General features: G+C 67.1%; 7 protein-coding genes across 7 annotated transcripts; 5 read left to right on the top strand and 2 right to left on the bottom strand.

Moving 5' to 3' along the window:
• Window positions 1-46: 46 nt before the first annotated feature.
• EMIHUDRAFT_450192 (hypothetical protein) lies at window positions 47-2,444 on the top strand (the record flags this gene model as incomplete). The annotated part of the gene is made up of 8 exons (XM_005779558.1): window positions 47-166; window positions 238-297; window positions 483-533; window positions 710-742; window positions 928-1,011; window positions 1,096-1,314; window positions 1,386-1,529; window positions 2,265-2,444. Exons 6-8 carry the CDS (start codon window positions 1,240-1,242, stop codon window positions 2,442-2,444), a joined length of 399 nt encoding a protein of 132 aa, XP_005779615.1. The 5' UTR covers window positions 47-166; window positions 238-297; window positions 483-533; window positions 710-742; window positions 928-1,011; window positions 1,096-1,239.
• A 1,791-nt stretch (window positions 2,445-4,235) lies between these two features.
• EMIHUDRAFT_42066 (hypothetical protein) lies at window positions 4,236-4,700 on the bottom strand (the record flags this gene model as incomplete). Its single annotated transcript, XM_005779559.1, has 2 exons — window positions 4,236-4,385; window positions 4,545-4,700. Coding segments are annotated over 2 exons (306 nt in total), but the record flags the coding sequence as incomplete, so codon positions are not given.
• Window positions 4,701-8,671: 3,971 nt separating this feature from the next.
• Window positions 8,672-9,106, bottom strand: EMIHUDRAFT_64464 (hypothetical protein; the record flags this gene model as incomplete). The annotated part of the gene is made up of 1 exon (XM_005779560.1): window positions 8,672-9,106. One exon carries the CDS (start codon window positions 9,104-9,106, stop codon window positions 8,672-8,674), a length of 435 nt encoding a protein of 144 aa, XP_005779617.1.
• Window positions 9,107-10,018: 912 nt separating this feature from the next.
• Window positions 10,019-12,837, top strand: EMIHUDRAFT_205158 (ferric reductase; the record flags this gene model as incomplete). The annotated part of the gene is made up of 9 exons (XM_005779561.1): window positions 10,019-10,687; window positions 10,759-11,205; window positions 11,288-11,514; window positions 11,540-11,858; window positions 11,943-12,053; window positions 12,185-12,444; window positions 12,514-12,536; window positions 12,622-12,700; window positions 12,819-12,837. The coding sequence occupies 9 exons, from the start codon at window positions 10,019-10,021 to the stop codon at window positions 12,835-12,837; spliced, it is 2,154 nt and encodes a 717-aa protein (XP_005779618.1).
• A 1,362-nt stretch (window positions 12,838-14,199) lies between these two features.
• EMIHUDRAFT_64404 (hypothetical protein) lies at window positions 14,200-14,631 on the top strand (the record flags this gene model as incomplete). Its single annotated transcript, XM_005779562.1, has 1 exon — window positions 14,200-14,631. A coding segment is annotated over one exon (432 nt), but the record flags the coding sequence as incomplete, so codon positions are not given.
• Window positions 14,632-17,937: 3,306 nt separating this feature from the next.
• On the top strand, window positions 17,938-18,459 carry EMIHUDRAFT_205160 (hypothetical protein; the record flags this gene model as incomplete). Its single annotated transcript, XM_005779563.1, has 1 exon — window positions 17,938-18,459. The coding sequence occupies one exon, from the start codon at window positions 17,938-17,940 to the stop codon at window positions 18,457-18,459; it is 522 nt and encodes a 173-aa protein (XP_005779620.1).
• Window positions 18,460-23,355: 4,896 nt separating this feature from the next.
• EMIHUDRAFT_205162 (hypothetical protein) lies at window positions 23,356-27,402 on the top strand (the record flags this gene model as incomplete). The annotated part of the gene is made up of 13 exons (XM_005779564.1): window positions 23,356-23,546; window positions 23,701-23,848; window positions 23,964-24,193; window positions 24,262-24,337; window positions 24,483-24,566; window positions 25,445-25,468; window positions 25,554-25,583; window positions 25,654-25,783; window positions 25,861-26,135; window positions 26,175-26,227; window positions 26,313-26,406; window positions 26,655-26,773; window positions 27,009-27,402. 13 exons carry the CDS (start codon window positions 23,356-23,358, stop codon window positions 27,400-27,402), a joined length of 1,848 nt encoding a protein of 615 aa, XP_005779621.1.
• Between the last annotated feature and the right edge of the window lie 252 nt (window positions 27,403-27,654).

Here is a 27,654-nt window from a genome sequence, read left to right on the forward strand (position 1 = left end):
GGTGGCGGCGGAGGGGGGCGGGGAGGGGGGCGGGGCGGGGGGCGGGGCGGGGGGCGGGAGGCGTGTGCGCCGTGCCACCGGCGCGCCGCGGGAGGAGGGGGAGGAGGAGGAGGAGGCGGAGGAGCTGTCGCTGCCGCCGGGGTCAGTGGCATGGGTGCTGGAGCCGGCGAGAGGGCGGGGCCATTTCGCTGCACGAGCTGAGATTCGCCGAGATTCGCCGAGATTGGCCGAGAGTAGGCGAGAGGGCGGGCCTTCTCGCTGTACAAGTCGCGCGCGGCGCTGGAGGGTCGGCTCGAGGCGCTCGGGGCCGCTACTAACCCTGACCCTAACTATAACCACTAACCCTAACCCTAACCACTAGCCCCTTCCCTAACCCTAACCCTGACCATAACCATAATCATAACCATAACCATAACCACAGCCCCTAACCCCAGCCCTAACCCTAACCCTAACCCTAACCCTAACCCTAGCCCTAGCCCTAGGCGCTCGGCGCCGCCGTCGTGCGGCGCGGCTCGCGCGTTGGCAAGTCTGAGGTGACGCTGATGCTAGCACCCCAGACCTGTTTGGGTAGTCTGAGGTGACGCTGATGCTAGCACCCCAGACCTGTTTGGGGTCCGACCTTCGCCCCCCCTCAGTAGCCTGGCGTCGGTTTGGCGTCGGTGATGGTGCTGCTTCTTGCACAAGAGTCGCTCACGGCTACTGCTACTAGGTGACGCTGATCGTAATCGCGGAGGGGGCGGAGGTGCTTAGAAGCGGAACGCGGATTCTTGTCTCCCAACCAGCGCTCGAGAGGACACGCACTCCGCTGTACTCGACCGTATTCCTCTGTAATCGACCGCCTTCCGCTGTGTTCGCTGTATTCGCCACCCCTGCACAACACCCCGCCTTCCCTCCCCTCACGCTGTCGCCTTCACTGCGCAGGCGGAGGCAGGCGGTGTCTCCACCTCCCTCTGCCCGGCGGCGCGCGTGGTGCGCGAGTCGTGGGTGGCCAAGCGCTCTCTCGCCCTCAAGGCGGGGGCGGCTGCCCGATCTCGGCTCATCTCGGCTGGCCTCGGCTCATCTCGGCTCATCTCGGCTAACATCTTCGCCCTCAAGGCGGGGCGGCTGCCTCCTCCGCCGCCGCCACCAAAGCTGACGAGGAGCACGCCCTCTAAGCGGCGCGCGGCTCCGGAGGCGGCGGGCGGCGGCGAGAAGCGGGCGAAGCGCGCGCGCGGGCCTTCTGCGGCGGCGGCGGCGCGGATGGAGCGAGCGCTGTCGGAGCGGCTCTACTTGGTGGAGCGGCGCGACGCGTCCTCGTCCTCGCCCTCGGGGCTGGTGCGCGCGTGCGGCTCCTCGTCGTATGCACAGCCTTCCGTTGGCGCGCCCACGGCGGTCTTCTGATTCAGGTGCGTCTGCGGCACGACTTCGTCGTCCTCGGGTCTACCGGCAACGTGTACACCGCCTCCGTCAGCCAGCTTCCCTCGTGCTCCTGCGTCGACTTCCGAGAGCGGTCGACGATCTGCAAGCACCTCCTCTTCATCTACGTCAAGGTGCCGCCGCGTGGCCTCTTCGCCCGATCTCGGCTCATCTCGGCAAACCTCGGCTCATCTCGGCGCATCTCGGCGCATCTCGTCCCCGATGCGAAAAGGTGTTGCGCGTGCCCCGCGACTCGCTCCTCCCGCTGCAGCGGGCGCTGCTCCGCACAGAGCTTGCCCAGATCTGGGCGGTGGCGGCAACGAGGGCGACGACCGCGGCGGCGGCAGCGCGGTGCCGGAGGAGGCCATTGCGAGCGAGGCGGTGAGGGAGGCGTATGGACGGCGGCGCGGCGCGGCGATCGGTGGGGGGGAGGTGCTCCCGCTCGTTGGGTCGGGGGAGGGGGCTGGGGGCCTTCCTTGGGTGGAGGCGCGTCCGCGCGACGGTGAGCCGTGCCCCACCTGCTGATATCAGTGAGTGGTGACGTGCACGACTCTGAGGAGTGACTCATACTAGGCGAGCTGTGCCCCATCTGCTTTGACGCGCTCGCGGACGATGCGCCCGAGGCGGCGATAGCGGAGCTGGTGCGGGCGGCGGCGCAGGCGGCGAGCGGGGCGGGGCCTTCCGCAGGCGGCGACAGCCCGCCTTCGCCGCCCCCGTGTACGCATTGCGCGCACGGGTGTGGCCGGAACTTCCACGCCGCTTGCTTGCGGCGCTGGTCGATCGCTCGCCGGGCCACGGGCAGGCGGCTAGAGTGCCCTGCATGCCGCGCAGCGTGGCGGAGGGACGACCCGGCGCTGCCGCGCGACGAGGAGGTCGCGGCCGCGGAGCAGGCGTCGGAGGCGGCGGGCAGCCGCGACGAGGGCTACCTCAACCTCGCCGCTCTGGTGCCGGGCACCGCCGCTGCACGGGACACCTCCACCTACTCGCCTTGGCTGGAGGTGCACCAGAGGCGCCGCGAGCGTGCAGAGATGCTGGGGTCTCCGCCTTGAGTGAGCTGTGAGCAGTGAGCTGCGAGGGTGAACGGTCTCCCGGCCCGCGGGCACACATTTAATTCAGATTGTAGTTGCTATGTATCCCGCCCGAGGGGTTGACAACGCCGGTTGTGAAAGACGACAGCGTGAGGGAGCCCCATTCCAGCCGCGCGCGCCTCTAGGTGATATGAGATGCTGTTTGTAGGTATATGTACCCACGACGAAAAAAGGGGAGGTGATCAGACATGCCACTGAGACGGTGACGCCGTGCTACGAACACTACGGACAGAAAAAAGTGTTTCGGGACAGAAAAGTGTTTCGAGAAGTGTGGGGTGCCGCGGTAGGGGGGGGGTCTCTCGCGCTCCCAGCACCGCATCTCGCCGCCCCTCTCATCACCGGAGAGAGTCGGGGGAAAAAGTCACAGAGAGGCGACCGACCGTTACGTTCCGCGCTGGGAGCTCTGGCAACAGCGACATGCCCGCTGCCGTTGCAGGCCGGAACTACGAGACGGTGCTCGCGGCCAGGGGCAGCAGGGGCGAGTCGGGCGTCGAATGTTCGGGGCTCATCTGCCCCTCGCCGATGGCGTCACGAGAGTAGGAGGCGTACCAGTCAACTGCAGGTGGTGAGCCGAGACCTGCCTCCACGGGCGCCGTCGCAAGAGCGGACATGGAAGCTGAAGGCATCGAGCTGACGAGGCTGCGCGGGAAAAGGGTGGGGAGGGCGGTGGGAAGCGAGCTAGAAAACGTCTGAGGTGGTTGACCGAACGAGTGGCTCTAGGCTCTGGACAGCGACCTGTCAATGGCGGAGGGCGACACCACTGCCTCGAGCACACGCCCCTCGAGGAGCTTGAGGTCAAGCTTCAGGCCCGTGGCGGCACCCCGCTCGCCGCAACCGCCGGGCAGATTTGCATAGGGCGATGGCACGAGTTTCATGGGCCCCACCGCCGACAGGTTAGCCTCGCCGGTCGTCAGCGGTGGAGCCCCAGCAACGGCCTCGTCGGAGGACAGCGCCCACAAGGGGAACTTGCTCTCGCCGTCGGGCGTGTTCGGCTCCTTAGTCTCGCGCATCAGCAGCTGGATGATCTTTTCCCTCCTCTCGCCGTCCTCTGTCGCGCACGCCAGCTGCGTTGCCAACTGAAGGATGCGCTGCCTCTTGCGGTGCGCCTGCGAGAGCGATGTGCGAGGGCGCGAGTTATCAGCGCGGGCTCAGAGGCCAAGGTGCTCTGCATAGGGCGCGCCTCTGCCTCTGCCTCCTCGTCAATGAGGGGGGTCGTGCCCACAGGGGTGTCCGGCGTGGCCGAACCTGCGTCCGTCTCTCCTTCCGCAAGACCGGGGCGCGTCGTCCTCACTTTACTCGGGCCCCTCTTGCTGGAAGCCTCCGCTGCTTGCGCCGCCCCCGCCGCCTTTTCTGCGAGGCCACTAGCGCGGCTGTCGGCAGGGTTCGCCTCACCCGGCCGCTTGCGCTTGCAGGCGACGACGCTGGCGGCAGCGAAGCGCGACGACGGTACTCGCGACACAGACGCGGCCACGGCAGCCTGTGCGCTCGCCTTTGCTGCGGTCTGTGCCACGATGACGGCTGCTACACTTGTGCCGGCATTCTGCGGGTGGTGGCCAGATGGAGGTGAGCAGCGATTTGGGGGGGGGGGGGGGGGCAACCTGTGGTGTAAGGGGGGAGGGGCTCTAGCGGCGCGTATCATGGGCTCCCAAAGGGGGGGGGGGGGGCTAACAACGAGCTGTGGGATAAAGGGGAAGAGGAGATGGGGCGGCCGGGGCGCTCCTGTGCGAGCACCCTCCGCTCTGCTCGCTGGAGCCGGCGGCGGTTGGAGTTGTAGCGGTTTTTGATGGCATTGTCGGTCCTGCCTGGCAGCCGCTTTACAATCTCCGACCACTTGGTACCGATCTCGGCCACCCCCTGCTCAATGATCTGGTCCTCCTCTGCGGTCCATTCCCCCTTCTTCACCTGGGGTGCGATAGTATTTGCTGGCGAGGGTGAGAGGCAGATCTATCGCCTGGACGCGGCGATCGGGGTGGAGGTAGCAACTTCAATCCCCACGGCGTAAGGCTCGGGGCCTGTCGGCTGTCGGCGTGGGTAGCAGGCGGCTGGGCGGGCGGAAGTCACCTCTGGGCACAGGTGGTTGAACCAACGCTCGCGGCACTGCTTGCCGACCCGGCCGTCCATCTGGGAGGCAATCAGCGACCAGCGCTGCGCCCCCAGCCTGCCCACCACTTCCATCAGCAGGCGGTCCTCGTCCTCTGCCCACGCGCGTTTGACCTGCAGCAGTGAGCGGTTGCAGCTGTGAGAGTGGCGGCTTCCGAGGCAGTGGATGCAAGCGTGGCAAGACGGCAGGGTGTGGTAGGCGTCAGATCGGACAGCTGTGACTGCTAGTTGGCGGCGGCGGATGCTGGCGCCGTGGCGAGTCGGCAGGCTCGCACTGGCAGCAACGGCAGCGGAAGCTTGTGTGAGTGGGTCAGGGGGGCGCTCACGTTGGTTGTGCCACGCGAGAGCCGTCCGTCCATATCTGCGTCGGCGAGGTCTGTGTCGGCGATCTGGTCCTCGAGGTGGGCCTCGTCGATCGCGGCGACCTCCGTCGAGGCGGCTGGAGAGGGAACGAGCATCACGGGCGCGGCGACCACGACCATGGAAGCCGAGAGAGCGAAGCGTTGCACAATCTCGCGGGCGTTACCCGTGCGTTGGGAGCGAATCGCCCGCCACTCCTATCACTGGGCCAAACTTGGAGGTGGCAATATAGAGACAACTCAAATCTTCTTCCTCGAAACCCGGCGCCGCCGGCGTCGGCCGAATCAGCCCGGCGCTGGCCGTGGCGTGAAGCGTCGAAAGCGGGCCGGGGAGAGGAGAGGATGGGAGGGAGGGATAAGTCTTACTTAAACCATAAGATTGTCATTTACTTTTATTTGGCTGTAACCAGGTTTCCTCGTCGCTCGTGTCGCTCGCGCACCCCGTCTAGTTTCGTTTCTTTGTTTCCCTGTACAGCACCCTCTCGTTTCCTCTCTGGTTTCCGGGGGAAACTCTGTGGAAATCATCAATTTTCCGGGCTCTGAGCCGAGTCTTAGGCTGGTTTGGGCCCCCAAAAGTGGCAAAATCAGCCAAATCGGAAAAATACCGGGTCTGCCTTGGAAAATACCCAGGAATACACCCGCGTATTTTGCCGGAGCACTTGGAGCACTTGGAGTGCAGTCATTAGCCTCACATCCAGGGCCGGGGAGCTAAGAACCGCACCCAGCGGGCCGGATGATCGGGATCGGGCTACGGGCTAGAGAGCCCTGACCCCTAGGGGGGTGCGCGTTCGCAGGGAAAAGGGCCGTAAAGTAAACACGGGTCTCCGAGGGTTAGTTCCGTGTACCGGGTTTACCCTTAACTGCAGAACGCCCCCTCTACTCGGAGCTAACGGACACACAACACTGTACTCCACGCACGTACACGGATACGCCTCATGTGCGCCCGCCCGACTCCGGTCCCAGAGTCCCTTCCTTCGCCCGTCAGGGCGAGCCCTCGGCTCGTCCCGGTCCCTTGCTCGCCTTCCCGGCGTTACCATGGTTTCCTCGATTTTCATTTGCCTCAGATTTTGCCCGAGACCAGCTCTCAGAACTTAGTCACAGGGAAACTCTCTCTCAGACTGGCATGTCCGCTCCGAAGTAGAGGGGGCGTTCTGCTGCAGGGGAAACGCAAAAAGCGCGGAGCCTCCTCGGAGACCCGTGTTTACCTTATGGGATGGCCCTTCCCTGCGAACGGGAACGCGCACCCCCCAGGGCTAGGGCTCTCTAGCCCGTAACCCGACACCGATCATCTGGCCCGCTGGGTGCGCTTCTTAGCTCCCCGGCCCTGGCGCCTGGGTGTAAGGTTACCGACTGCACTCCAAGTCGCAAGTGCTCCAAGACTTAGTCACAAGAAAACTCTCGAGTGTCGAGAGTTGCCAGAATGGAGCACCAAACACCCTTCAGTTTCCCTGGAAATCGTTCCGGAAACGACCGACCCGAGGTGTCAGTTGGGGTTTTGGGGTGACGGGCAGACGCGTGTCTCGCGTCCACCCATACACCGCGTTGGTGTCCAGTCCGTTGTGTCCGAGCGCTGGGCCTGGGGCTGGGCTCGGTCCGGCTGCTCACAGAAATGTGTTTTCTCGCGAGTTGAGAGAAGCGGGCCTCGGATTGAAAATTAGAACACCATAAATAAAAATAAAACGCGGAAAACCCTCTACTGTGAGATGGGTAAAATAAAAAAACAGGGCCCCGCCCGAAAATTTGTACGACCGCGCGGTCTACGCGCTCTATCCAGCGGCCAGCTTTCAACAAGTGAAGAAGTCGGCAGCGCCTAGCGTTGCCCTCACGATCGCCTCCAGCTCTCTGACGGAGCTCGCCTAGCGAGGGCGCAACACACTGAGAGATCAAGCCGCGGCAGCTCCCTCACGCTCTCCGAGTGCATGCCACGCGCCTCGCGCCTCGCACAGCGAGCTGAGATTAGCCGAGATTAGCCGAGATTAGCCGAGATAAGCCGAGGTCCGCACGCCTCGCACAGCGCCATCCGGAGCTGCGGCGCCGTGTACGGACCAAGATGGTCGAAAGTGCAGCGGTGCCCCTTGCCGCTCCTACAGAAGAAGGCACTCGCATGTCTGCAGAGAAGAAGCGCTCGAGGGTTCTGCGGTGCCCCGTGCCGCTCCTGCCAAGCATCCACATCACGTGCCCGCGCACCTACGCGCAGACCTCTGCGAGTCGAGGCATAGAACGCTCGGAGCGTCCCGTCCACACTTTCCACGGCACGACGCTAAACTCCTCCGGCGGATGAGCCTCGGCGAGCGCGAGGTACCTACTCGTAAGGTAAGGCAAGTAAATTTCTCCACGCACACAAAGTGGTGGGGCAAGGGGGGGGCGAGGGGGGGCGAGGTACCTACTCGTGTGCTGATGAGCGTCAGTGATGACTTTCTCATGCCGTCGGTGAGACTCGGGCGAGCGCGAGGCACTCGAGAGCCACACCAGCCACGCCCCCCCTGCCTAACTCCGGCCTTTCGCCCCCCTCGCCGCCGTCCTCCTCACTGCCGCCCCCCCCCCTCCTGACATCACCCCTGCCGCCTTCCCCCCTGCCGAGGACGGCCGCCTCCTCAAAGAGCCGCGGGTCGCGCAGCAGCCCCTCAGCGGCCATGACGCCTATCGAAAGGAGCAACAGATCGCACACGGCTGCAGCAGAGAGCAAGCCCTCGGCGGCCAATGCCGTGCGCTCCCGTCTGCTGCAAGTTGAGCAACACGTCGCGGGGCGCCTGCGGGCGGACGTCCTTTTGTCAATGGGCGGGCTTTCTGTCTGAGGCGGAGACCGCCGGGCACCTGCGTGTTGCCGTTGCTCAGCAGGAGGGGCGTGGCTCCCATCGCCTACATTCGCCCTTCTTGTTGCCCCGCGGGCGAGCTTTCTTTTTCCCCACCTTCGGCCTTGGGCGAGCCCCCCCCCCCCCTCTCCTGGGCCACGTCGCGAATCGCGTCGAGGTCGGCCGCGACCGTCTGATGGGAGGAGACGGGAGGAGACGGCCATGTCAGCTTCACAGGCGCTGTGGGACATATGTGCGTGCGTGCGTGCGTGTGAGGGGAGGAGACGGGAGGAGACGGCCATGTCAGCTTCACAGGCGCTGGTGTGGGACATATGTGCGTGCGTGCGTGCGTGCGTGCGTGCGTGCGTGCGTGCGTGCGTGCGTGCGTGCGTGCGTGCGTGCGTGCGTGCGTGCGTGCGTGCGTGTGTGTGTGTGTGTGTGTGTGTGTGTGTGTGTGTGCGTGCGTGCGTGTGTGTGTGTGTGTGTGTGTGTGTGCGTGCGTGTGTGTGTGTGTGTGAGTATGTGGTACAGTGAGTGAGTCCGCCTGCCGCTGCCCGCGGTGCAGCTCGGCAGCAGGACGCTCGCGGCCATGGATCGCAATCAGAGAGCAGCCTGTTCACAGCTCGAGCTGTGAAGAGACGCCGTTCACAGCGCTCGCGGCCATGGATCGCAATCCGAGAGCAGCCGGCTGCGGCGAGGACGCGGCAGAGCGCCAGCGTCTCCTCGCTGCTTTCGAGGAGCCGGATCTTGGCGGTGACTGGCAGGGACGTCTACACGCGCCTCCCCGAGGTTAGATGGGTATAGCCGCCTGCCTGCAGAGGGGTGTGTGACACATCGTACCGACTCGAGTATGCGCTCGACGATGCGACCCAGCGTGGGCCAGTGCTCCCTGTCGAGCAGGTAGGCGCCGAAGACCTACCCGGGCTCGGCAGAGTCATCACACGCTGAATAAAAGGAGTGGAACGCCATCAGTTCTGTGATCACTGTAGGCGCCGAAGACCTGCGCCTCCGCCTGAGGGAGTGGGCAGCCGAGGTTGAGGTCGATGGCATCGCACGGACAGGTCCTCTCGACCAGCGCAGCGGCCGCAGCCACTGTCGCTGGGTCATTGCCCTGCAGCTGGACGATGAGCGGTCTGTCGTCGACGCACGTCTGCAGCTTCCGCCTCCGATAGGCCTCGTCCGAGAGTAGCCGCTCGGAGAAGAGCATCTCGGTGTAGCAAGTGTCCGCGCCGTGCCGCCGGCAGAGGAGGCGAAAGGCGAGGTCGGACGCGCCGACCATCGGCGCGGCCACCAGGCGACAGGAGAAGCACACCGGCCGTGGCGATATCGCGAGTCGGCGCTTCTTGGCAAGGGCGTCGCCGCTCTCCTCCATCGGCGCTGGGTTCGAACCCTGCCTGGCGCACGCGGCAACTTGCCGCTACTCGAGTAAGAAGAAGAATTCGCGTGGGCCGCTCTCACAGCAGACTGGCACGAACTAGCACCACAAAAGGCACAGCTCTTCGGAAGACAGCAGCAGAAATAGATTTGCCAACAATACCTACAAAAAAGAAAAATAACTCGCCCGTCCGTTTCCGCCATCAGCCCATCAGCGGAGGCGAACACAGACGGTCGCAACGACCTCGTCATGGCTGGGCAATCAGCGCTCCTACGCCACCCTGTAATCTCCGCCGCGTGCCTGTTTTGCCTCCTCTACATTAGCTTCCTCTCCTTTGCGCCTGCACCGTTCGGGCTGTACAACGCGACTGCTGCTGCTGCTGGCGCATTCCCGTTCCAGGTGCCGAGTAGACGCAAGCCCCACACAGTGTGTGTGTGTGTGTGTGTGTGTGTGTGTGTGTGTGTGTGTGTGTGTGTGTGTGTGTGTGTGTGTGTGTGTGTGTGTGTGTGTGTGTGTGTGTGTGTGTGTGTGTGTGTGTGTGTGTGTGTGTGTGTGTGTGTGTGTGGGTGTGGGTGTGTGTCTCGTCGTCGTCGTCGTCGTCGTCGTTTCGTATCAAGAATACTCACTCACACGCCCCACACATCAGGCGCCCTGCGAGATCCGCTCGGTGCCCACCTTGTGTGTCGACTCGTGGTACGCGTTTGCCCTGCTCGTTGTTGCGCGGCTGACCGCCTACGGCACGTATCCGCTACTCGTCTGCCTCTTCCTGACGAAGCTCAACCACCTCCGCACGCTGCTGCAGGCCAGAGCCACCCTCCTCGCTGCCCTCTCGCCTGCATCGCCCAATTGCCACCTCGCATGCGTCCCAACCCGCGCCCGCTGAATCTCCCACAGCGGTCATGGCTGTCAATGTACGTCCCCTTTCACGACCTCCATGCCATCCACACCCTCTCCGGCGCCGCCATCGGCTACGCGGCGCTGCTGCACTCCCTTGTCCACCTGCTCCGGTGGGGCCTGCAGGGGCGGCTCGACATGGTGTGGGGCAGCGCAAGCGGCCTCAGCGGCGTGCTCGCCTGCCTCGTGACGCCATTCGTCAGCTGGCCGATGCAGTTCGCGCCGCTGCGGGCACGGCTCCGCTGGGAGCTCCGCAAAGGCCTCCACTACCTGTCTGTGCTGTGGGGGCTCGCCCTCTGCTTCCACGCGCCGCAGCAATACATCTCCTTCATCGCCGGCATCCCCTTGGCTCTCTACCTCTCGGACTGGGCCATCGGCGCCATGCTCAACACTCACCTTGTCGAGTCGCCGCTGCTCAGTCGTATGGAGAAGTCGGTCGAGCTGACCTTTGAGCACCCGCCCGGCTTCCGGAGTGGCCGCGGCTACATCTACGTGTGCATCCCTTGGATATCGAGGAGCGAGTGGCACGCCTTCAGCTTGTTTGCACACCCCGACCTCCCCAACCACTCGTCGGTGTGCATGAGCGTGAACGGCGATTGGACCGCGAGAGTGCACAAGGCAGTCCGCGCGCGGACCGTGCGGCCGGCCTGGATCTGCGGGCCCTTCGCCTCGCCGTATAGCACGGTCAGCGACGTACCCGCGACGGATTTGCACGCCGCAGGAGATCCCGCTTTACACCTCAAGCCCTCGAACAGGCCGTGCACTACGAGGATCTCATTCTCGTCGCCTCCGGCATCGGCATTACACCCGCGATGGACATCATCAACGCGTATCGCGCCGGCAGCCGCCGTCTGTCGCTCATCTGGTCGTGCCGCGACGCGAGTCTGCTCGAGTACTACCTGCAGCATGGCCGCTTCGACAAGGACGGGTGGACCCTCATATACTACACGGGCAAGCGGAAGCTGCGCCTGCAGCGGAGCTCGCTGCCGGACACGCTGTGCGTCTTCCACGGCCGGCCTGTGTGGGACACGGTCATTCGCGAGATCATCTCGTCGATTGAGCTCGGCATGGGGCTGCCCGAGGAGGTGGTGGCCGAGCGGGAGGCGTGTCTGGACGACCTGCTGCAGGCGCGCCAGGAGCTCGAGCTCTCCGGGGCGAGCACGCCGCTGCAGCGCTTCCAGGCAACGCAAGAGTCTCAGCACGTGCTCCCGCGCGATGCGACTAGTGCGGTGGAGACCCCGCCTCCACCTCCAGGTGCTGCTGCGCCGAGTCCTCTGCCGGCAGTCGGCCGCCGGTGTGCTGCTCGAGCTGCGGCAGATTGCGGATTTGGATGAGGTGGACATGGAGGCCTTCTCCTACCTGGTGCACCACATGATGCCCTCCGAGTTCAGCGCCGAAGAGGAGGCGGAGGTGTTCTCTGCGCTGGCGGCGGGCGAGCTGTCGGCGCGCGACAGCGTCGCGGGGCAGTGCGACCGCGAGGGCGCCACCAGCGCGGCGGAAGGGCGGCGAATGTGACGTGAACTTACCAATAAGTAGGCAGCCAAATGAAGAGGCAGTGGGCAGCCCGCCCGCCGCTCTGAAGGGGCTGGAGCTGTACATTTGCGGCGTCGAGGCGTCGCTTCGCATCGACCTCTCCGCGCTGAGCCGGCGGCGCAGCCTTGTTAGCAGCGGCTACGGCTCGCTAGCGGGCGGACTCGAGACGACAGAGCTGCGTGGCCGATACAGCAGCGCGAACGCGCCGGCGGGGCGGCTCAGCTTTGTGGCCCCGCTCGAGGGGGAGAGCGCGTCCTCCTCCGACGATGGCCTCTCCGACGACGGGCGTGACGCCGTGGCCGCCCGGTCGCGCTCCTCCCATGTGCGCATCCCCATCAAATCTGCTGCAGCGGGCCGACCGCCCCCACCGGCCGTCCCGCCGCCGCCTCCACGGTACGGCTCGCAGCCCCTCTCGTCGACGAGCACCAACAGCAGCGGCTGGTCTCCGCCTCATGCAGCTTCATGCAAGAGCAGCCTCAGCACGGCCGACGGGAGCGTGCGGCTCCCTGCTGTCGACGTGTGGGCCCCGCCTCCGCGCGCGCTGCGGGCCGTCTCCTCGATGCGGCACGCCTCAGCCCTCCGACTCGGCCGCGGCAAGTCGTCTCGCGGCCCGCGCCGCCCCAAGGGGGAGAGCATGTCTTGCCGCAGAGAGTGAGCATCACATCGGCTACAACCCTGAACCTAGGCTTGCTGCCGGGAAAGCACGCCGAGGTGGAAGCGCTGCTCGGCAAGAGCCGCCAACGGCCACAGCCGGCGTCGCCCGAGAAGCAGCAGCGGCCGTCGCCCGGCAAGGCGCCGCCGGAGCGGCTCTCGCTGCAAGCGCAGCAGCTGCAGAAATTCGGCGCGACGCCGGACGAGGCGAGCCAGCTGCTGACCAGCCTGGATGGAGTGGATGCAGAGGTGACTAGGTGAGAGGGAACTGAGCGGATTTCCCCGTTCCCGCTCGCCGGAGCCCCGCGCGGAGCCTTCCTCGTTAGGCGCTCGCCAAGTGGCAAATCCTGTACTGCGGCGGCTCGCGCGGCTGGTCGCGGACGAGATGGCCAGGAGATGAAGGCGGCCCTTGACGGTTTTGGCCGTGTGAACAGGCTCGCAGCCGGTGGTGGACGAGCTGACGCGCATCAGCGGCGAGGTCGGCGTCGATTTTCGAATGGAGAAGTTTGATTGGTGAGTCGTGAGACGGACACCATCTGTTGTATTGTATCTGAGTTGAAGAACTCCGTGCCTGCTCCCCGTGCATGTAGCCTGGCGTTTGTGCCCAACCCCTTGCGCTCTCTTCACACAGGGCTCTCACAGCAGACTAGGGGAGTGTACCGGGGAGAAAGAAGAACCGCTCGAAATGGACCATTGGGCTTGTATTTTAACAACGAAGGCGATTTTTTTCAGGCCCTCCTTCCCGATGCGGCGCCGCGCTCGAGCCCGGTGACGACCGTGCGGACGCCGTTTTGTTGAGCGCTGTCAGAGCGGTGTTTCGGACACCGATATCGTTCAAAGCGAAAATGCCGCCGGACGACGGCTACCTCCCAACCACGCGCTCGTCCGTCGAGCTCGGCAACATGCGTGGCTACTCCAGCGGGCGCATGAGTTCTCTGCCTCTCGTCCACCAGTTCTCCGAGGCGGAGAAGTTCCGGGGCTCCGCGGTGAGCACGGGCTCGGTCGGCGAGCACTTGCCGTCGCAGGGCGCCGAGAAGGTCGATCCGGCGAGCGGCGACAGCGCGGGCAGCGGCGCGGAGAACAGCTCAAAGCTCGAGGATGTGGCGCTCGCGATGCAGGAGACGGACCTCAGTCCGTACGTCCAGCCGTCGTTCGTCAGCCGTGTCGGCAGCCTCGTACTCGCGTGTGCGCGGCCGCTTCTGGTCGGCTCGGCGGGCGCGCTGCTCGGCGCGCTAGAGCTTGCGAGCGTGGCCGTGTGCCTCCTCCTCCTGCTCGCAGCGGCGCACGTTCCTGCACGGGGCAGCGCCGACGCGGAGATATTGAATGCGGGCGTGCTCGCCGTCTCGACCCTCGCCGGCACCCTGGCCGGGCTCGTCCTCTCCGTCTGGGCCGCGCGGTCCGGCTTGCTCGGACGCGCCTTCTCTGGCAGACCAGGCGGCGGCACAGCGGACAAGGCGGTAAGAGGCATCCGCGTCAATACGGCGGGGGGCGGGCGGCGGCGCGTCTTTTGGCTGCGTGCGGTGGCCGCGCTCGCGGTCGCGCCCCTGTCCGCCACGCTCTGCTTGTTCGTCCCGTCGGAGCCGCAAACGGCGCTGCTCGATACGTTGCGGCCGCTGCTGGCGATCGGCCTCGGGTGGAGCGGTGGCGTCAAACTCCCGGCCGGCTACTGCGCTTCCTTTGGTGCGGCGCCGCTGCTGCAGGGCGGCGGGCCGTCGCGCGGGCAGGCGGTGCGACAGCTCTCCGAGGCGGTTGATGGCGGTGGCGAGAGCGGGAGGAAGCCCCTCCAGAGGCTTTCGCCCGGCTGGTGGCGGCGGTGGGGCGACACCAAGGCCGGGGCGGCCGCGGCGCTCGTCGCAAACATGACTCGCGCGGAGGCGGGGCGGCTGGTGCAGGGCTTCGGTTGGGCGGGCTTCTCGCTGCCCGAAGGGCTGTACACCGGCTCCGTGCTCGGCGTGCCGCGCCTCGGCCTGCCTGGGCTGCACATGCAGGACGCGGCCCAAGGGTATCGCACGATGTTTGACTCGCAGGTCGGCACGGTCACCGCGTGGCCGTCGCTGCTCTCGTTCGCTGCGTCCTGGGACGCGAGTCTCACCCGCGAGTTCGCGTCTGCCCTCGGCCGCGAGTTCCGCGCCAAGGGCGCAAACGTGATCCTCGGGCCGAGCGTCAATGTACACCGCGTGGCGCGCAACGGCCGCAACGCCGAGTACTTGTCTGGCGAGGAGCCGCGCCTTGGCGAGGTGCTCGTGGCAGCGTACGTCCAGGGCGTGCAGTCGGAGAAGGTTGCGGCGGTGGTCAAGCACTATGCGCTCAACAACCAGGAGACGCACCGCGCGACGGTCGACGTGGAGGTGGACGAGCGGACGCGGCGCGAAGTGTACTACCCGCCCTTTGAGGCGGCGGTGCGTGCGGGCGTCGCCTCCTTCATGTGTTCGTACAACTTGGTGGACGGAGAGCACGCCTGTGGAAGCGAGGCTCTTTCGAGCGAGTTGCGTGACGGGCTCGGCTTTGCAGACGGCTGGATGATGTCAGACTGGTGGGCAGTGCACTCCTCCGACGCAGCGCGGGGAGGCGTCGACCAGAACATGCCCGGAAACGACGGCTGGTTCGACCTCTACCGGCTCGGAGGGGCGAGCGGCGAGAGCGACAGCCGGCCGCACGGCCTCGTTGGCCAGATGGCGGAGCGGGTCGTTCGCGGCGCCCTCGCCGCCGACGCGTACGATGCGATGCCGTGCCACGTGGGGTGTGACTGCGGCCCGCTCATGATGGACGGCGTCTCCACCTCGGCCGAGCACCGCGCGCTCGCGCGCCGCGCGGCCGCGTCCTCCGTGGTTCTCCTCAAGAACGAGGGCGTCCTCCCGCTGCAACGCGACCCCCCCGCGGGGCGGCTGAGGATCGCGTTGCTCGGCTCCGCCTGCGCGGCTCCTTCGGCGTGGCAAAGTCGGGCCGCCCGCGAAGACTGGGCAGCCGGGGACTACTACACGGTCGGCGGGTCGGGGCGAGTCTTCTTTCCGGGCGACGCGAGCCTCTTGGCCGGTCTGGAGGCTGCCGGGTACGACGTGGCACTCCACCCGGTGGATCGCTCCTCGGACGCCGAGGCAGCTATGCGCGGCTTCGACGTGGCCATCGCGTGCGGGGGCGGGGTGACGCAGGAGTCGCGCGACCGCCCCTCGCTCCGGCTCGATCAGGACCACTTTCTGCAGCAGCTCGTCGCGAGGACGCGCGCGTCGCGCTCCGTCGACGCGCCGCCGCACGTGCGGCTGCCGCCGCTCATCGTCGTGGCCCTCGCGCCCGGCGCGATCCTGACGAGCTGGGCGGAGCACGCCGATGCCGCCCTCGTCCTCTTTCTCGGGGGGGAGGCGACCGGCCTCGCGCTCTCGGACGTCCTCTCCGGCCACGTCAGCCCGTCTGGCAGGCTTCCGCTCACCCTCCCGGCGGCGGAGGCGGACGCGACGCCGCCGTGCGCGGGCCTGTCTTGCAGCTACACCGAGGGGCTCGCGCTCGCATGGCGCGGGCTGCACAAGAGACCGGTCGCCTTCCCCTTTGGGCACGGCCTCTCGTACACGCGTTTCTCCTACTCGTGGGAGACGGAGCCTGCACCCTCCGCTGGTGGCGGCGCGACGCTGGACGGGCGCGGCGACGCGCAGCAGCCGCTCTTCAACCTGAGCTTCCGCGTGCAGAACGACGGCGCGAGGGAGGGTCAGGAGGTGGCACAGCTCTACCTGTCCTACCCCGAGAGCGCAGGCGAGCCGCCGCTGGTCCTCCGACACTTCGTCAAGACGCGGCCGCTCCAGCCGTCGCAGAGCGAGCTCGTGAGCCTTAGCCTGTCCAGGCGAGACCTGTCGACGTGGCGACCCGCCGACTCGAGCAGCGAACGAGGCGGCTGGCGCGTCGCCCACGGGCGATTCGGCGTGGTTGTCGGAGGGTCGTCCCGCCCCGCGGAGGGCGAGGGATTGCGAGCTGAGTTCGAGGTGTGAGTTCGCCCCACCACTTTTGTGCGTTTGTGGAGTCTGGAGAAAGAAAAAGGCGCTCCTGCCGGTCCTGCCAAGGTCCGACCCCAGCGGCGTCGGCGGGCATATAAGCGAGGCGGCGCGGGTAGAGACCCAGGCGGCGGCGCGGGAGGAGGCAGGGGGGCAAGAGGGCGCGGAGCGGACGGACATCTCAAGGCGCGTGCGACCGAGCCGAGCGTCAAGCAGTGTGGCCACATGTTCGCGTGCTGCGTCGATGACGCGGCGAAGACCACGATGCTGCGAGCGGCGAGCGACAAGCAGGTGTACTGCGTGCCCCGAGGGTCGGCGCCGTTGCAGGCGACCATCGCCCGCGAGTAGGTGGTCTGAGCTGCGTGGTAGTCTTTGACCTGCCCCCCCCCCCCCCCCCTTGAGCACTTGAGCACTGGATAGGGTCGATTCCGCATGGTACGGGACCCCTCGATCGTCTCGCCCTCCCTCGCTGGTGTGCTCATCGGGGGGGTCATAACAACAGCACACAGACACATATCTAGCCGCTGCACAGCTCCTCAGGCTTTCTGGGGTGGTGTGTGTATGTGTGTGTGTGTGTGTGTGTGTGTGTGTGTGTGTGTGTGTGTGTGTGTGTGTGTGTGTGTGTGTGTGTGTGTGTGTGTGTGTGTGTGTGTGTGTGTGTGTGTGTGTGTGTGTGTGTGTGTGTGTGTGTGTGTGTGTGTGTGTGTGTGTGTGTGTGTGTGTGTGTGTGTGTGTGTGTGTGTGTGTGTGTGTGTGTGTGTGTGTGTGTGTGTGTGTGTGTGTGTGTGAGTGTGTGTGTGTGTGTGTGTGTGTGTGTGTGTGTGTGTGTGTGTGTGTGTGTGTGTGTGTGTGTGTGTGTGTGTGTGTGTGTGTGTGTGTGTGTGTGTGTGTGTGTGTGTGTGTGTGTGTGTGTGTGTGTGTGTGTGTGTGTGTGTGTGTGTGTGTGTGTGTGTGTGTGTGTGTGTGTGTGTGTGTGTGTGGTGTGTGTGTGTGTGTGTGTGTGTGTGTGTGTGTGTGTGTGTGTGTGACTGTGTGTGTGTGTGTGTGTGTGACTGTGTGTGTGTGTGTGTGTGTGTGTGTGTGTGACTGTGCGTGCCGTGAATGGAAGAATTTCAGATATCTACACCCACCCACCCACCCACACACACACACACACGTTGCTCGTTGTGGCCTAGCGCAGCGCGAGCTCGCCGTGTGAGCCTAGCGCAGCGCGAACTCGCTCTGAGCCTAGCGCAGCGCGAACCCTCGCACAGAAAAGTTTGCGCAGCAACACGCAGAACTTGGAGCACTTGGATAAATAAATAAAAAAATAAATAAAACGGGCACGCCAAACGAGGGGTGGGAGAGGGACAGGGTCCCCACCTGCACGAGCAGGATCTTGGAAGGACGATCAGGTGCAGTCATTAAGCGCAGAAGTTATTCTTTATTTCCGAGCCGCTGACCGGGCTGGGTTGCCACGACAATCACACCGCACGAAATATGAACCCAGACCTCGAGGCGCTCTACGCGGTCGAGGCCAAGCGCGAGGCTGCCGCAGCCGAGGCGCAAAGGCGGGAGGCGGAGTCGAGCCGACTTGAGCAGAGGCAGCGGCAGGAGCGGACGGTGCAGTACCAGGCGGGGCTGAGCGCGACGCGAGAGATCGAAAAGAAGAGGCACGAGGCGGAGAGGAAACGGCGGGAGGAAGCGGAGAGGAAACGGAGAGCCGCGGAGATACGCGAAGCCAAGAACAGGGAGTGCTACCAGACAGACGTCGACCAGGCTGAGCGAGCGAGAATGTCGAAAGCCGAGTTCAATCTTGGCCGGGAGGAGCAGCGGCGAGCGCAACGCGAGCGGCTGCAGTCCTATGCGTCGGACGAGCAGAGCCGGCTGGAGCGCGAGACGGTCTCCCGCCACCTCAAGGAGCAGAGTGACCTCCAGCGTGCTCTCTCCCTCTCCCGTCTCGAGCAGCAGAGCAGCAGCAGGAGAGGCGGCGGGCCGGGAGGCGGCGGCACGTCGAGCGGGCATGCCGCGGCGCCAGGCGGCGACAGCGACGAGGAGTTCCTCGCGGCACTGGAGGCGTCGAAGCAGGAGGCGGAGGCGCGTGCCGGCGGGGCGAGCAGTGGCAGTTTGGGCAGCGGAGAGCGGGGCAGCGGAGAGGCTGACGATGCCATCGTCGCGCACCTAATCGGGATGGGCTTCCCGCTCCCTCTCTCGCGCCGCGCGGCGCTCGCCGTCGCCAATCGCTCTGCCGAGGCGGCGGCGGAGTGGGTGCTCATGCAGGGCGACGCGAAGCTCGCCCGACCCGGTCCCGCCTGAGTACTTAACCTGAGCAGCTGGTTGATCGATTCTCCAGGCGATGCGGAGCCCGGCGACCCGCCTCCGCCGCCCGGGGGGGTCGGAGGGGGCAGCGGCGACGCCCTCCCGGCTGCACGACACGGTGGCAAGGCGCCGGTGGGGGGCAAGGCGAGGGCAGTGCCGAGCAGCGCCGGCTCCGAGGCGGCCTCTGCGCCAAGCGACGCCGAGAGGCGAGGCGCAGTCTGCAGCGGCGGCGGCGGACGTGTCGCCGCCAACAGCGGAGGGGCTGGGCCCAGTCAGGCGCTGGCGGCCGCCCAGTGGCTGAGCAGTGGGAGTCAAATGATTCGTTCTTGATATCTCGATCTGGACAATTAGGCGGCGGCGGCGGCAGAGAGGGACGCGGACGCGGCAGGTGGTGTCGATGAGGCGTCGTTGCTGGCGGTGGTGGAGGCGGCGGAGGCGGAGGAGGCGAAGAAGGTGGCGGAGGCGGCGGCGGCGGCCGAGGCGGCGGCGGAGGAAGAGGAGGTGCGGCGGGTGGCGGCGGCGGCGGAGGCGGAGGAGGCGGAGGCGAGGAGGGTGGCGGAGGCGGAGGCGGAGGCGGAGGTAAGAAGGGTGGCGGCGGAGGCGGAGGCGGCGGAGGCGGCGGCGGCAGCGGCGGCAGCGGCGGCGGCGGCGGCCGCGGCGGCGGCGGAGGCGGCGGCGGAGGCGGCGGAGGCGGCGGAGGCGGCGGAGGCGGCGGAGGCGGCGACGGAGGAGTCGTTCGATCTGCCGGGCACTGTGAGGAGCCTCAAGCGCTTCTTCTCCGCCGAGGTGCAGTCGATCGCCGGCTTTGAGCCCGCCCTCGAGCAGATGGAGAGAGAGATGTATGGCGCCGTCCGAGCGGGCTGCCTTGACGTGCGTGTGCGCTCACTCGCGCTGAAGTTCACGCCAGCTAGGGAGACGGCGGTTGTAGCCGCGAGTGGCGCGTCGCCGAGCGACGCATCTGCAAGCGACGCGTCTACATCCGGTACGGCGCTGCCGCCCCCGCCGTCGCAACTGCCGCCGCCGTCGCAACTGCCGCCGCCGCCGCCGTCGCAGTACGCGGTACTACCTTTCGTGGTCGAGTGGGAGGCTGGTTTCCCGCCGCCCCTTGGCTCCGCGCCGCCCCTTGGCTCGCCACCGCCCCTTGGCCTGCCGCCGCCCCTTGGCGGTGCGGAGGATGTGGCGCAGCTGCTCGGTGTGTACCTGCCGGCGCCACGCGCAGAGGCGGGGCTGCAGGTGTGGAGGCGGCAGGCGGCGGCGGGGCCCACCTTCTTCTTGGCGGCCCACAAGTCGGGCGGAGAGAAGCAGTGGTCGATCAAGCGGAGCTGGGAGCAGACGAGCAGGCCGGTGCTGCTGCTGCGCGGCTCTCGCTCAGTCAGCCCCTACCGCGGAGGTATGCCCGACGTGGTCGGCGGCGTGTGGTGCTTGCAGGGAGGCGAGCGGGGCACGCCAAGAGTCACTAGTCATGAACCAACGTCGATCGCATGTGATCATGCGCCGTTGGTAGGCGAGCGGGCGGGGGTGCGTTGCAGGTACGTGAGCGACGGCGAGGCGCGGGAGGCGGCCGAGGCGGCGGCGCTGCGCCAGCGCTAATGAAAAGCGTAGCTTGTTCACACTGTGAGCAGGTGCGGGAGATGGAGGCGGCGGAGCTGCGCCCGCCGCAGCCGGGTGCGTGGCTCGCTCCTCCGGCGGACGAGGCGGGGGCGGAGAGCGGGGCGGCGGAGCTGATGCGGCGCGTGCGCCGCGGCCGTGCCGCGGAGGAGCGGTGGGAGGGGGCGGAGGCAGAGGCGGCGAGGGCGGCGAGGGCAGTCGAGCGGGGGGAGAGGGGAGAGGCCGGGGCTGTGGCGGAGCTCGCGGCGCCCGCGAGCCCAGATGCGGCCTTCCAGCTTGGCTTCCGGCGGCGGGTGCCGGAGGAGTCCTTCTTGGTCGCTTGGCAGGAGGCGGGGGCGACGCGGCGGCGGTGTGTGGCGGTCCTAATCGCTATGTAGTTGATCACGAGTTGACGATTCAGGCGGAGGCGACGCGGCTGTGTGTGGCGGTCGACCCGACGCTGCGTCTGCTGCGTGTGACGTTGGCGCGGACAGGCGCGCGCCCGTCCGCTACTTGCCCCCGTTCGCTACATGGCAGCCCTTGAGTCGTCCCCCAGAGCGGGCTGGTTGGGCGGGCGGCCTCAAACCCCCCCCTCTCTATCGAGAGTCCGGCCATCGTTGCGACGAGGGGCGGTCGTGGTGACGGCTGCTCTTTCTCCTGTATGCAGGCGGGCGCACCATCCGCCTCTCGTGGCCCTTCCGGTCGCTTCTCGGTCTTGCGGGCCGAGGGGCGGCGGCGGGCAGCCCGCCGCAGCAGCACCTCGCGGGGGGAGGTCTCGCCCGGGAGGGGGTGGACTAGTCACTGGTCACTAGTCACTAGTCACTAGTCACTGATATTAATAGGTCTCGCCCGGGAGGGGGTGGAGGTTGACGTGAGCGCTGGCCGCGCCACGCTCCTCTTCACCGCAAGTGAGCCGCCGGCCGTCGAGTTGGCTGCGGAGGCAGGGGCCGGCGGAGGCGGTGGGCGCGGCGGCGGAGGAGGAGGGGGAGGCGGAGGAGGAGGCGGAGGAGGTGGCGGGAGGAGCAGGGGCGGTTGGGTGCGAAGCTGTGCCGACCCGTCGGGGAGAGGCGGTGGGGCGGCTCCTTGCCCGAGGCGGCGGTGTGAAGAGCGTCTCTTCACAGCTCCAAGTGTGAACAGGCTGGCTCTCGCGCGCCTTGAGCGCGCGGGTAGTGCTGCCGGTGTCAAGGGGAGGGGGTCGGCAGCCTGAAGCTGCGAAGAGGTCTCCTCACAGGCCGAGCTGTGAGCAGGCGCGAGGCGACCGGGTCGGGCGGCTGAAGCGGTCTCTCGGAGCGAGTCTGCTCTCGCGGCGATCAAAAGTCCGCCGGCCTTGACTCACTCTCCTCTGACCACAGGTCTCTCGACGCCTCAGGGCTGCTCTCCCCTCTCTCGCGCGCGGGGATGTCCGCGCCCTCCGAGGCGCCCCCCGCTTGCGACTTGTCCAGCCTGCCCTTCGCTGTCCGGTACGGGGTCGAGGTGCGCCGCAGCCGGTCGACACTTCGGCGAATCTCGGCGCATCTCGGCGCATCTCGGCGCATCTCAGCGCTTCTCGGCGCGTCTCGGACTGCAGGTGCTCCTCAGCCGCGGCGCGATGACGGCGGCGGAGGTGACGCCCGAGCTTGTGCGGAGGCTGCGAGGCACGGACGCCGCCGTCGCGCAGTCTTCGCTGCGCGTCATGGCGAGCAAAGATGTTGAGCGCTTGGCTCGCGGCGGGGGGGGGAGATCGGCGGAGATGACGCGAGGGTGCGCGAGATTAGGCGAGCCTCGCTTCTGACCACGAGCGGGGAGGGGGAGGGGGAGGCCGCGACGCAGCGCAGGAGCTGCTCGAGTGGTGCGGCTGGTTCGAGAGGCGGAGGCTGCGGGGCGGGGGGCGTGGAGAGGGCTGGGCGGCTTGGGAGCGGGCGGGCGGGGGAGGGGAGACGGCGGGAGAGGCGGGCCGCTGCGAGGTGCGGCGACTGGTCGTGACGCCCCTGCGGTGTGACGCAGCGTCTCTTCACACCGCACCGTCCGGTCAGGTGCGGCGGGTGGTCGTGACTCCGCTACGGACCGTCGCTCTTCCTTCGGAGTGGGAGGTGTCGAGCCACGCGGTGCGGTGGGTGGCCGAGCAGGAGCGGGAGCACGGTGCGGCTGCTGCGTCCCCTCCTTCTCCTCTCCTTCACAGCTCAGCGACCGCGCGTCAGGAGGGGAGCACGGAGCGGCTGCTGCGTTGCTCCTTTGCGGACGAGTCGCTAGAGCCGCTGAGCCGCTGCCGAGGCTTGCTCGAGTCGTGCCCTGCAAGCAGTGGACGGGCTCCTCACTCGGTGCGAAGGCGTGCGTAGGCTTGCTCGAGGCCGAGTCGTACCGGGAGCGGGTGCGCGAGGTGCTGGCTGGAGAAGCCAGTGAGGGGAGGGCTCCTCACTCCTGGACCTGCGGTGAAGGTGCGCGAGGTGCTGACGCACGGCGTGGTCGTGGGCGGGCGCACCTTCAAGTACCTCGGCTCGAGCAGCGTCCGTCCAAGCACGCTACCCAGTCAATCCTGATCAAGTAATTGAGCAGTCATCGATTCATAGGCTCGAGCAGTGCCCAGTTCAAGGAGGGGGGCTGCTGGATGCTGGCGGAGGAGGGGCAGCTCACGGTCCCTCGCCCTCTCACCTCGCTGGGCCGAGATGAGCCGCGATGAGCCGAGATGGCCCGAGGTTAGGTCCCTCGCCTTCTCACCTCGATGGGCGACCTGTCGGGGTTACACGAGGCGCGCTCCGGCGAACTACTCACTAGCCACCAGTCAAGTTGTTGATGATTGGCTGTTGTTGGGCTGCACGAGGCGCCTCGGCTCGTCGCCCGCATCGGCCAGTGCTTCTCGACAACGGTGGCGACACTGCGCGTGTTGCGGGGTGAGGGGGGCGGCCCCGCGGGAGGGGGGGAGGTCGAGCCCGGCTACCAAGGCTGGTGGGAGGAGATGGCCGAGGTGCGGCGAGGTTCCTTCACCTTCTCGGACGGCTGCGGCACGATCTCGCGCGACCTGATGCTCCAGGCGAGACACTTCCTAGACACTTCCTAGACACTCCTACTGCCTCGCGCGACCTGGTGCTCCAGGCGCTGGTTCGGAGGCCGCAGCCACGCCCTGAGAACTGCTCAGTCTCAACTAACCGCCCGACTTGACGCTCCAGATGTTCGACGCGCCTGGCGAGATGATGCGCTCGGCGCTTGCAGATCCGCTCGATCGGCCGTCATTAAAGCGAGTCGTTAGTTAATAGGCGAGATGATGCACTCGGCGCTTGCAGATCCGCTCGATCGGCCGTCATTAAAGCGAGTCGTTAGTTAATAGGCGAGATGATGCACTCGGCGCTGCAGATCCGGTTTGGAGGGACCAAGGGGATGGTGAGTCTCGACACGCGGCTCGAGGGGCGGAGGCTGCGGCTGCGGCCGTCGCAGATCAAATTTGCGTCTGACGAGTGCTCCCTCGAGGTGAACGAGGTGGCTCGCTGCCTGCCAGGCCACCTCAACCGCGAGGTCATCATGCTGTTCTGACCAGCCGCCTCGTCACGACGTTAGCTGTGAACAGGCCACCTCAACCGCGAGGTCATCATGCTGCTTTCGACGCGAGGCGCCCGACCACACACCCCTGCTCGCCTGAGTTAATGTCAGCAGTGAGCATCACTCCTCCCCTTGACGGAGACTAGGCGTGCCCGACCACACGCTGCTCACCTTCTTCCAGCGCGAGGCGCAGCGCGCGGCAAACACCGCCATCGAGGACGGAGAGCGCGCGCCGCACGAGGCCGCGCTGCTGGAGCATTCCAGCCCCGAGCCGGGGGGCGCGGCGGCGGTGGCGATGGAGGCGCTGCAGCTCCCGGGCGGCTCTCTGGCGGGCGGGGCCCGCGCCATCTTGAGCGGCCGAGGGTACGCGAGATCACTCGGGAGTAGGCGGCCCTCTTTCGGAGGACCCGCACTTGCGCGCGATCGTGCTGGCCGTCCGGTTGCACCGGCTCGAGCTGCTTCGCTCAAAGTGCCACCTGCCGGTCGAGAACAGCCGCCTCGCCCACGGCGTGCTCGACGAGCGGGGCGTGCTGCGGGAGAACCAGATGTTCCTTCGCGAGCGATACCGCATCCCGGGCACCAGCGAGTACTACTCCCGTGTGATCACCGGCCGTGCCTTCTTCGTCCGCAACCCGTGCTTGCACGCCGCCGGTCTCCGCTTCGTTGATCGATGACCTCACTCATCCACACACTCACTAATAGGTGCTTGCACGCCGGCGATATCCGCCTCGTTGATCTCGTCGAATTGCCGGAGCTGATGGAGGCCGAGCTGCTCAACGTCCTCGTCTTCCCGCAGGCATGAGTCCGCTAGTTCAATCTCCCTCCGTGCTGCTGCATACCGGGCAGTGCGCGCGTCTCTCCCGCAGGCATTAGTCCGCTAGTTACGCCGGTGCTCTCAGTGCTGCCGCGCGTCTCTCCCGCAGGCCGGGGAGCGGCCTCTCTCGGACCAGAGCGCGGGCGGCGACTTGGACGGCGACAAGTACTTGGTCTGCTGGGACGCGGACATCGTGCAGTGCCTGCGGGAGAGAGACCCGGCGCCGTCTTACGGCGCGGACGAGGCGCGCTGCGGCCGCCTCGCCACCTCTTCACGGCGCCGGGAGCAGTGGCTTCTTCACATGTGCATGTCTACCGGCGAGAACAGGTGCTGAAGGACCTCGGCGCGTCTCGCATCTCCTCCGCCTTCCGCTCTCGCTCCGCCCGCCGCCGCGCTTCTGCTGCCGGCGGAGGCGGCGGAGGCAGCGGCGGAGGCAGCGGCGGAGGCAGCGGCGGAGGCAGCGGCGGAGGCAGCGGCGGAGGCAGCGGCGGAGGCAGCGGCGGCGGCGAAGCCGGCGGCAGCAGCAGAGCCAATGGCAGAGTCGGCGGCGGCGGCGGCGGTGGCGGCGGTGGCGGCGGCGGCGGCGGCGGCGGTGGCGGCGGTGGCGGCGGCGGCGGCGGCGGCGGCGGCGGAGGTGGCTATGGTCGGAGTGGCGCGCCTCTGGAGCGGGCCTCGACTCCTCATGCTGCGTGGTCGAGCGGGCGGGGGGGAGGCTGCCGCAGGTGCGGCTCACGGCGCGCAGCTGTGCGGGCAGGTGTGAAGAGCGCCTCGTCACGCGCCTCGCCGTGGAGCAGGTGCGGCCAGGTGGGACACACCGCCCGCCATTGCCCGACCACCCCGCCGCCGGCGCCCACCGTGGCCGAGGCGATGGCGATCCGGGGCAACACGCGCGGCGACGCCCTCCTCAAGATGGAGCTGGCGCGAGCGGAGGAGGAGGCGGCGGCGGAGCGGAGGCTGCAGGCGGAGGTTGAAGCGGCGATGGCGGCGAGTGTGGCAGAGGCGGCGGCGCGGCGGCGGAGGGGGCGGGAGGGGTGCGCTCTCATCGCTGAGTGTCTCGGACCGTTCCTGCAGGCGGCGGCGCGGCAGGAGAGGGAGGTGGCGGAGGAGGCGGGGAGGCCGCAGCACGCGCTGCCTGCGCAGTCTATCATCATTCCTTGATTGGCTACGGTGAATCAGTTAGGCGGGCAGGCTGAAGCACGCGACTGCGCGAGTGAGCACGGGGAGGGGGATGTCGATGGGCGCGTCCTTAACGGGCCAGCTCTTCTATCATGACTGATTAGGTGAGCACGGAGGAGAAGGTCGAGTGGTTCATACGGTACCAGCGCAAGCAGAACTTGGGCCGGATCGCCAACGCGCACAAGGCGCGAGCTGACCGCGCGCTGACGCACCCCCGGGTGAGGGGCCCGGCGGGTGCGCGCCCCCTCTGGTCTGGACGAGCGGCCCGCCCACACCGCACCCCCCTCTCACGGCGTTTCCTCTCACCACAGGCCGGCCTCTGATCGGCGCGGACGACCCGATCTGCCTGCGGCTTGCCCAGATGGCAACCGCTGCAGTCGACACGGCCAAGAACGGCCGGTTTGTGCCGCTGCCGCGCGCGCTCGAGGCGCCCCTGTACCCTCACTGGATGGAGCGGCGCGCCGACCGCAGCTACAAGTCCACGTCCGTGCTCGGCGAGATGTACGACCGCGCGACCGACCTGCTGCAGAACTTGTTCGCGCCGGGGCGGTGCGAGCAGGCGCTGTGTGACGGGCGGTGCGGCGAGGTGTGAACAGCGTCTCTTCACAGCCGCGGCTGCGAGCAGGTTCTGTGCGACGCGAAGCTGCTGTACAGCACGGACTGGCTCTCGTACTCCGAGTACACCGAGGGGGCGGAGGAGGCGAAGGACGGGACCAGCCGCGAGAAGCTGCGGGCGGCAGCAGCGTCTCCTCACGGCGCAGAGGTGCGAGCAGGCGATGGAGGAGTACAACCGCGAGCTGCTGCTGCTGATGGCGGAGCATGGCGTGCGCGAGGCGGAGGCGCTGACGAGCCGGGCGGTGCGGTACGGCCGCGCCGCGAGCCGAAAGCGGAATGCCGGCGACACGGCGAGCGCGCTTCGCTTCGGCGTCTCGCGGCTGCGCGGCATGGCGCGCAAAGAGTTCGACCGTCAGGCGGGGGCGAGGAGATGCCGCCGAGATGCTCTCGCCGAGATGCCGCAGCGATGCCGCCGAGGAGTCAGATGTGCAGTCGAGGTACAGCCGAGAAGTCTGTTTGGAAGGTGGAGGCTGCCGTTGCTGCTCACGAGGTCAAGATGCACGTGCAGCGGCTCTCGGACGCCGCGAAGGCCTCCGTCCGCCTCTGCGTGGCGTCGGCGTGGTACTACGTCACCTACAACCCGGCGGGCAGCAACGTGATCGACGGCGAGTACCCCCCCCCCCCCCTCCTCCCCCCTGAGTCTCCCCCGTGTGCCTCGTGGCATGCATGGTGGGCCTCTCCCGGCCCTCTCCTCCACAAACGACCGCTGCGGGCAGGCAAGCACCTCCCCGCCACCCCCCCTCCTTCATTCTTGGACTCATCCACGGGCAGGCGAGCACGGCCCCCTCTCCTTCCCCTGGGCCGCGCACGACGCGTTGCTCGAGATCGCGAGGCGTTCGGCGAGGCCGGCTGCGGCGCCGCCTCCCTCCCTCCCTGCGGCAGCAGGGGCGGAGGGCTCGCTCGCGGGCAGCAGGGGCGAGCGAGTCATGCGCGAGTTCAACAGGATGATGCGGAGGCTCAACGCGCTCGACCCAGCTCTGGCCGGCAGCAGGCTCGATAATTGCGAGCGAATCAACCACCTCTGTGACCATCGCGGCATCATCACCACCAACACAAGGGCATTGGCGCACAAGCTGAGGAAGTGGAGAAACTTGGCAAAGGGGGCGGCGCAGTCCGAAGCGGAGGTGGCGGCGTGGGAGAGGGAGGGCCCAACGTGCGAGGAGGCGATCGACCAGGTGGTGGTGGCAGTCGAGGCCGAGCTTTCGCGCCTGTGCGCGGATTCGGACATCTTGTGGTAATTAGGCTGTGGTTCCCATATGGGAACTTCGCCAATTCTGTGAAAGAGAGAGCTGATGCGGCTGGTCGCAGCGACGGCCGATCCAGCAGTCGTCTGCGACATGGCAGTGGCCCCGAGTCATGTGCAGCTGGTCCCGAGCGGCTCAGGTCCCAGATCGAATCTCGGACCCACAGATTCTAGATTCCTTTGGATTCCCTGGATTCCCGCAACAACGATCTCTTAGCGGCGGCAAACAGAGGCGCAACTCTGGTCT

Source organism: Emiliania huxleyi (assembly GCF_000372725.1).
Source record: "Emiliania huxleyi CCMP1516 unplaced genomic scaffold EMIHUscaffold_23, whole genome shotgun sequence".
Taxonomy (NCBI): Eukaryota; Haptophyta; order Isochrysidales; family Noelaerhabdaceae; genus Emiliania; species Emiliania huxleyi.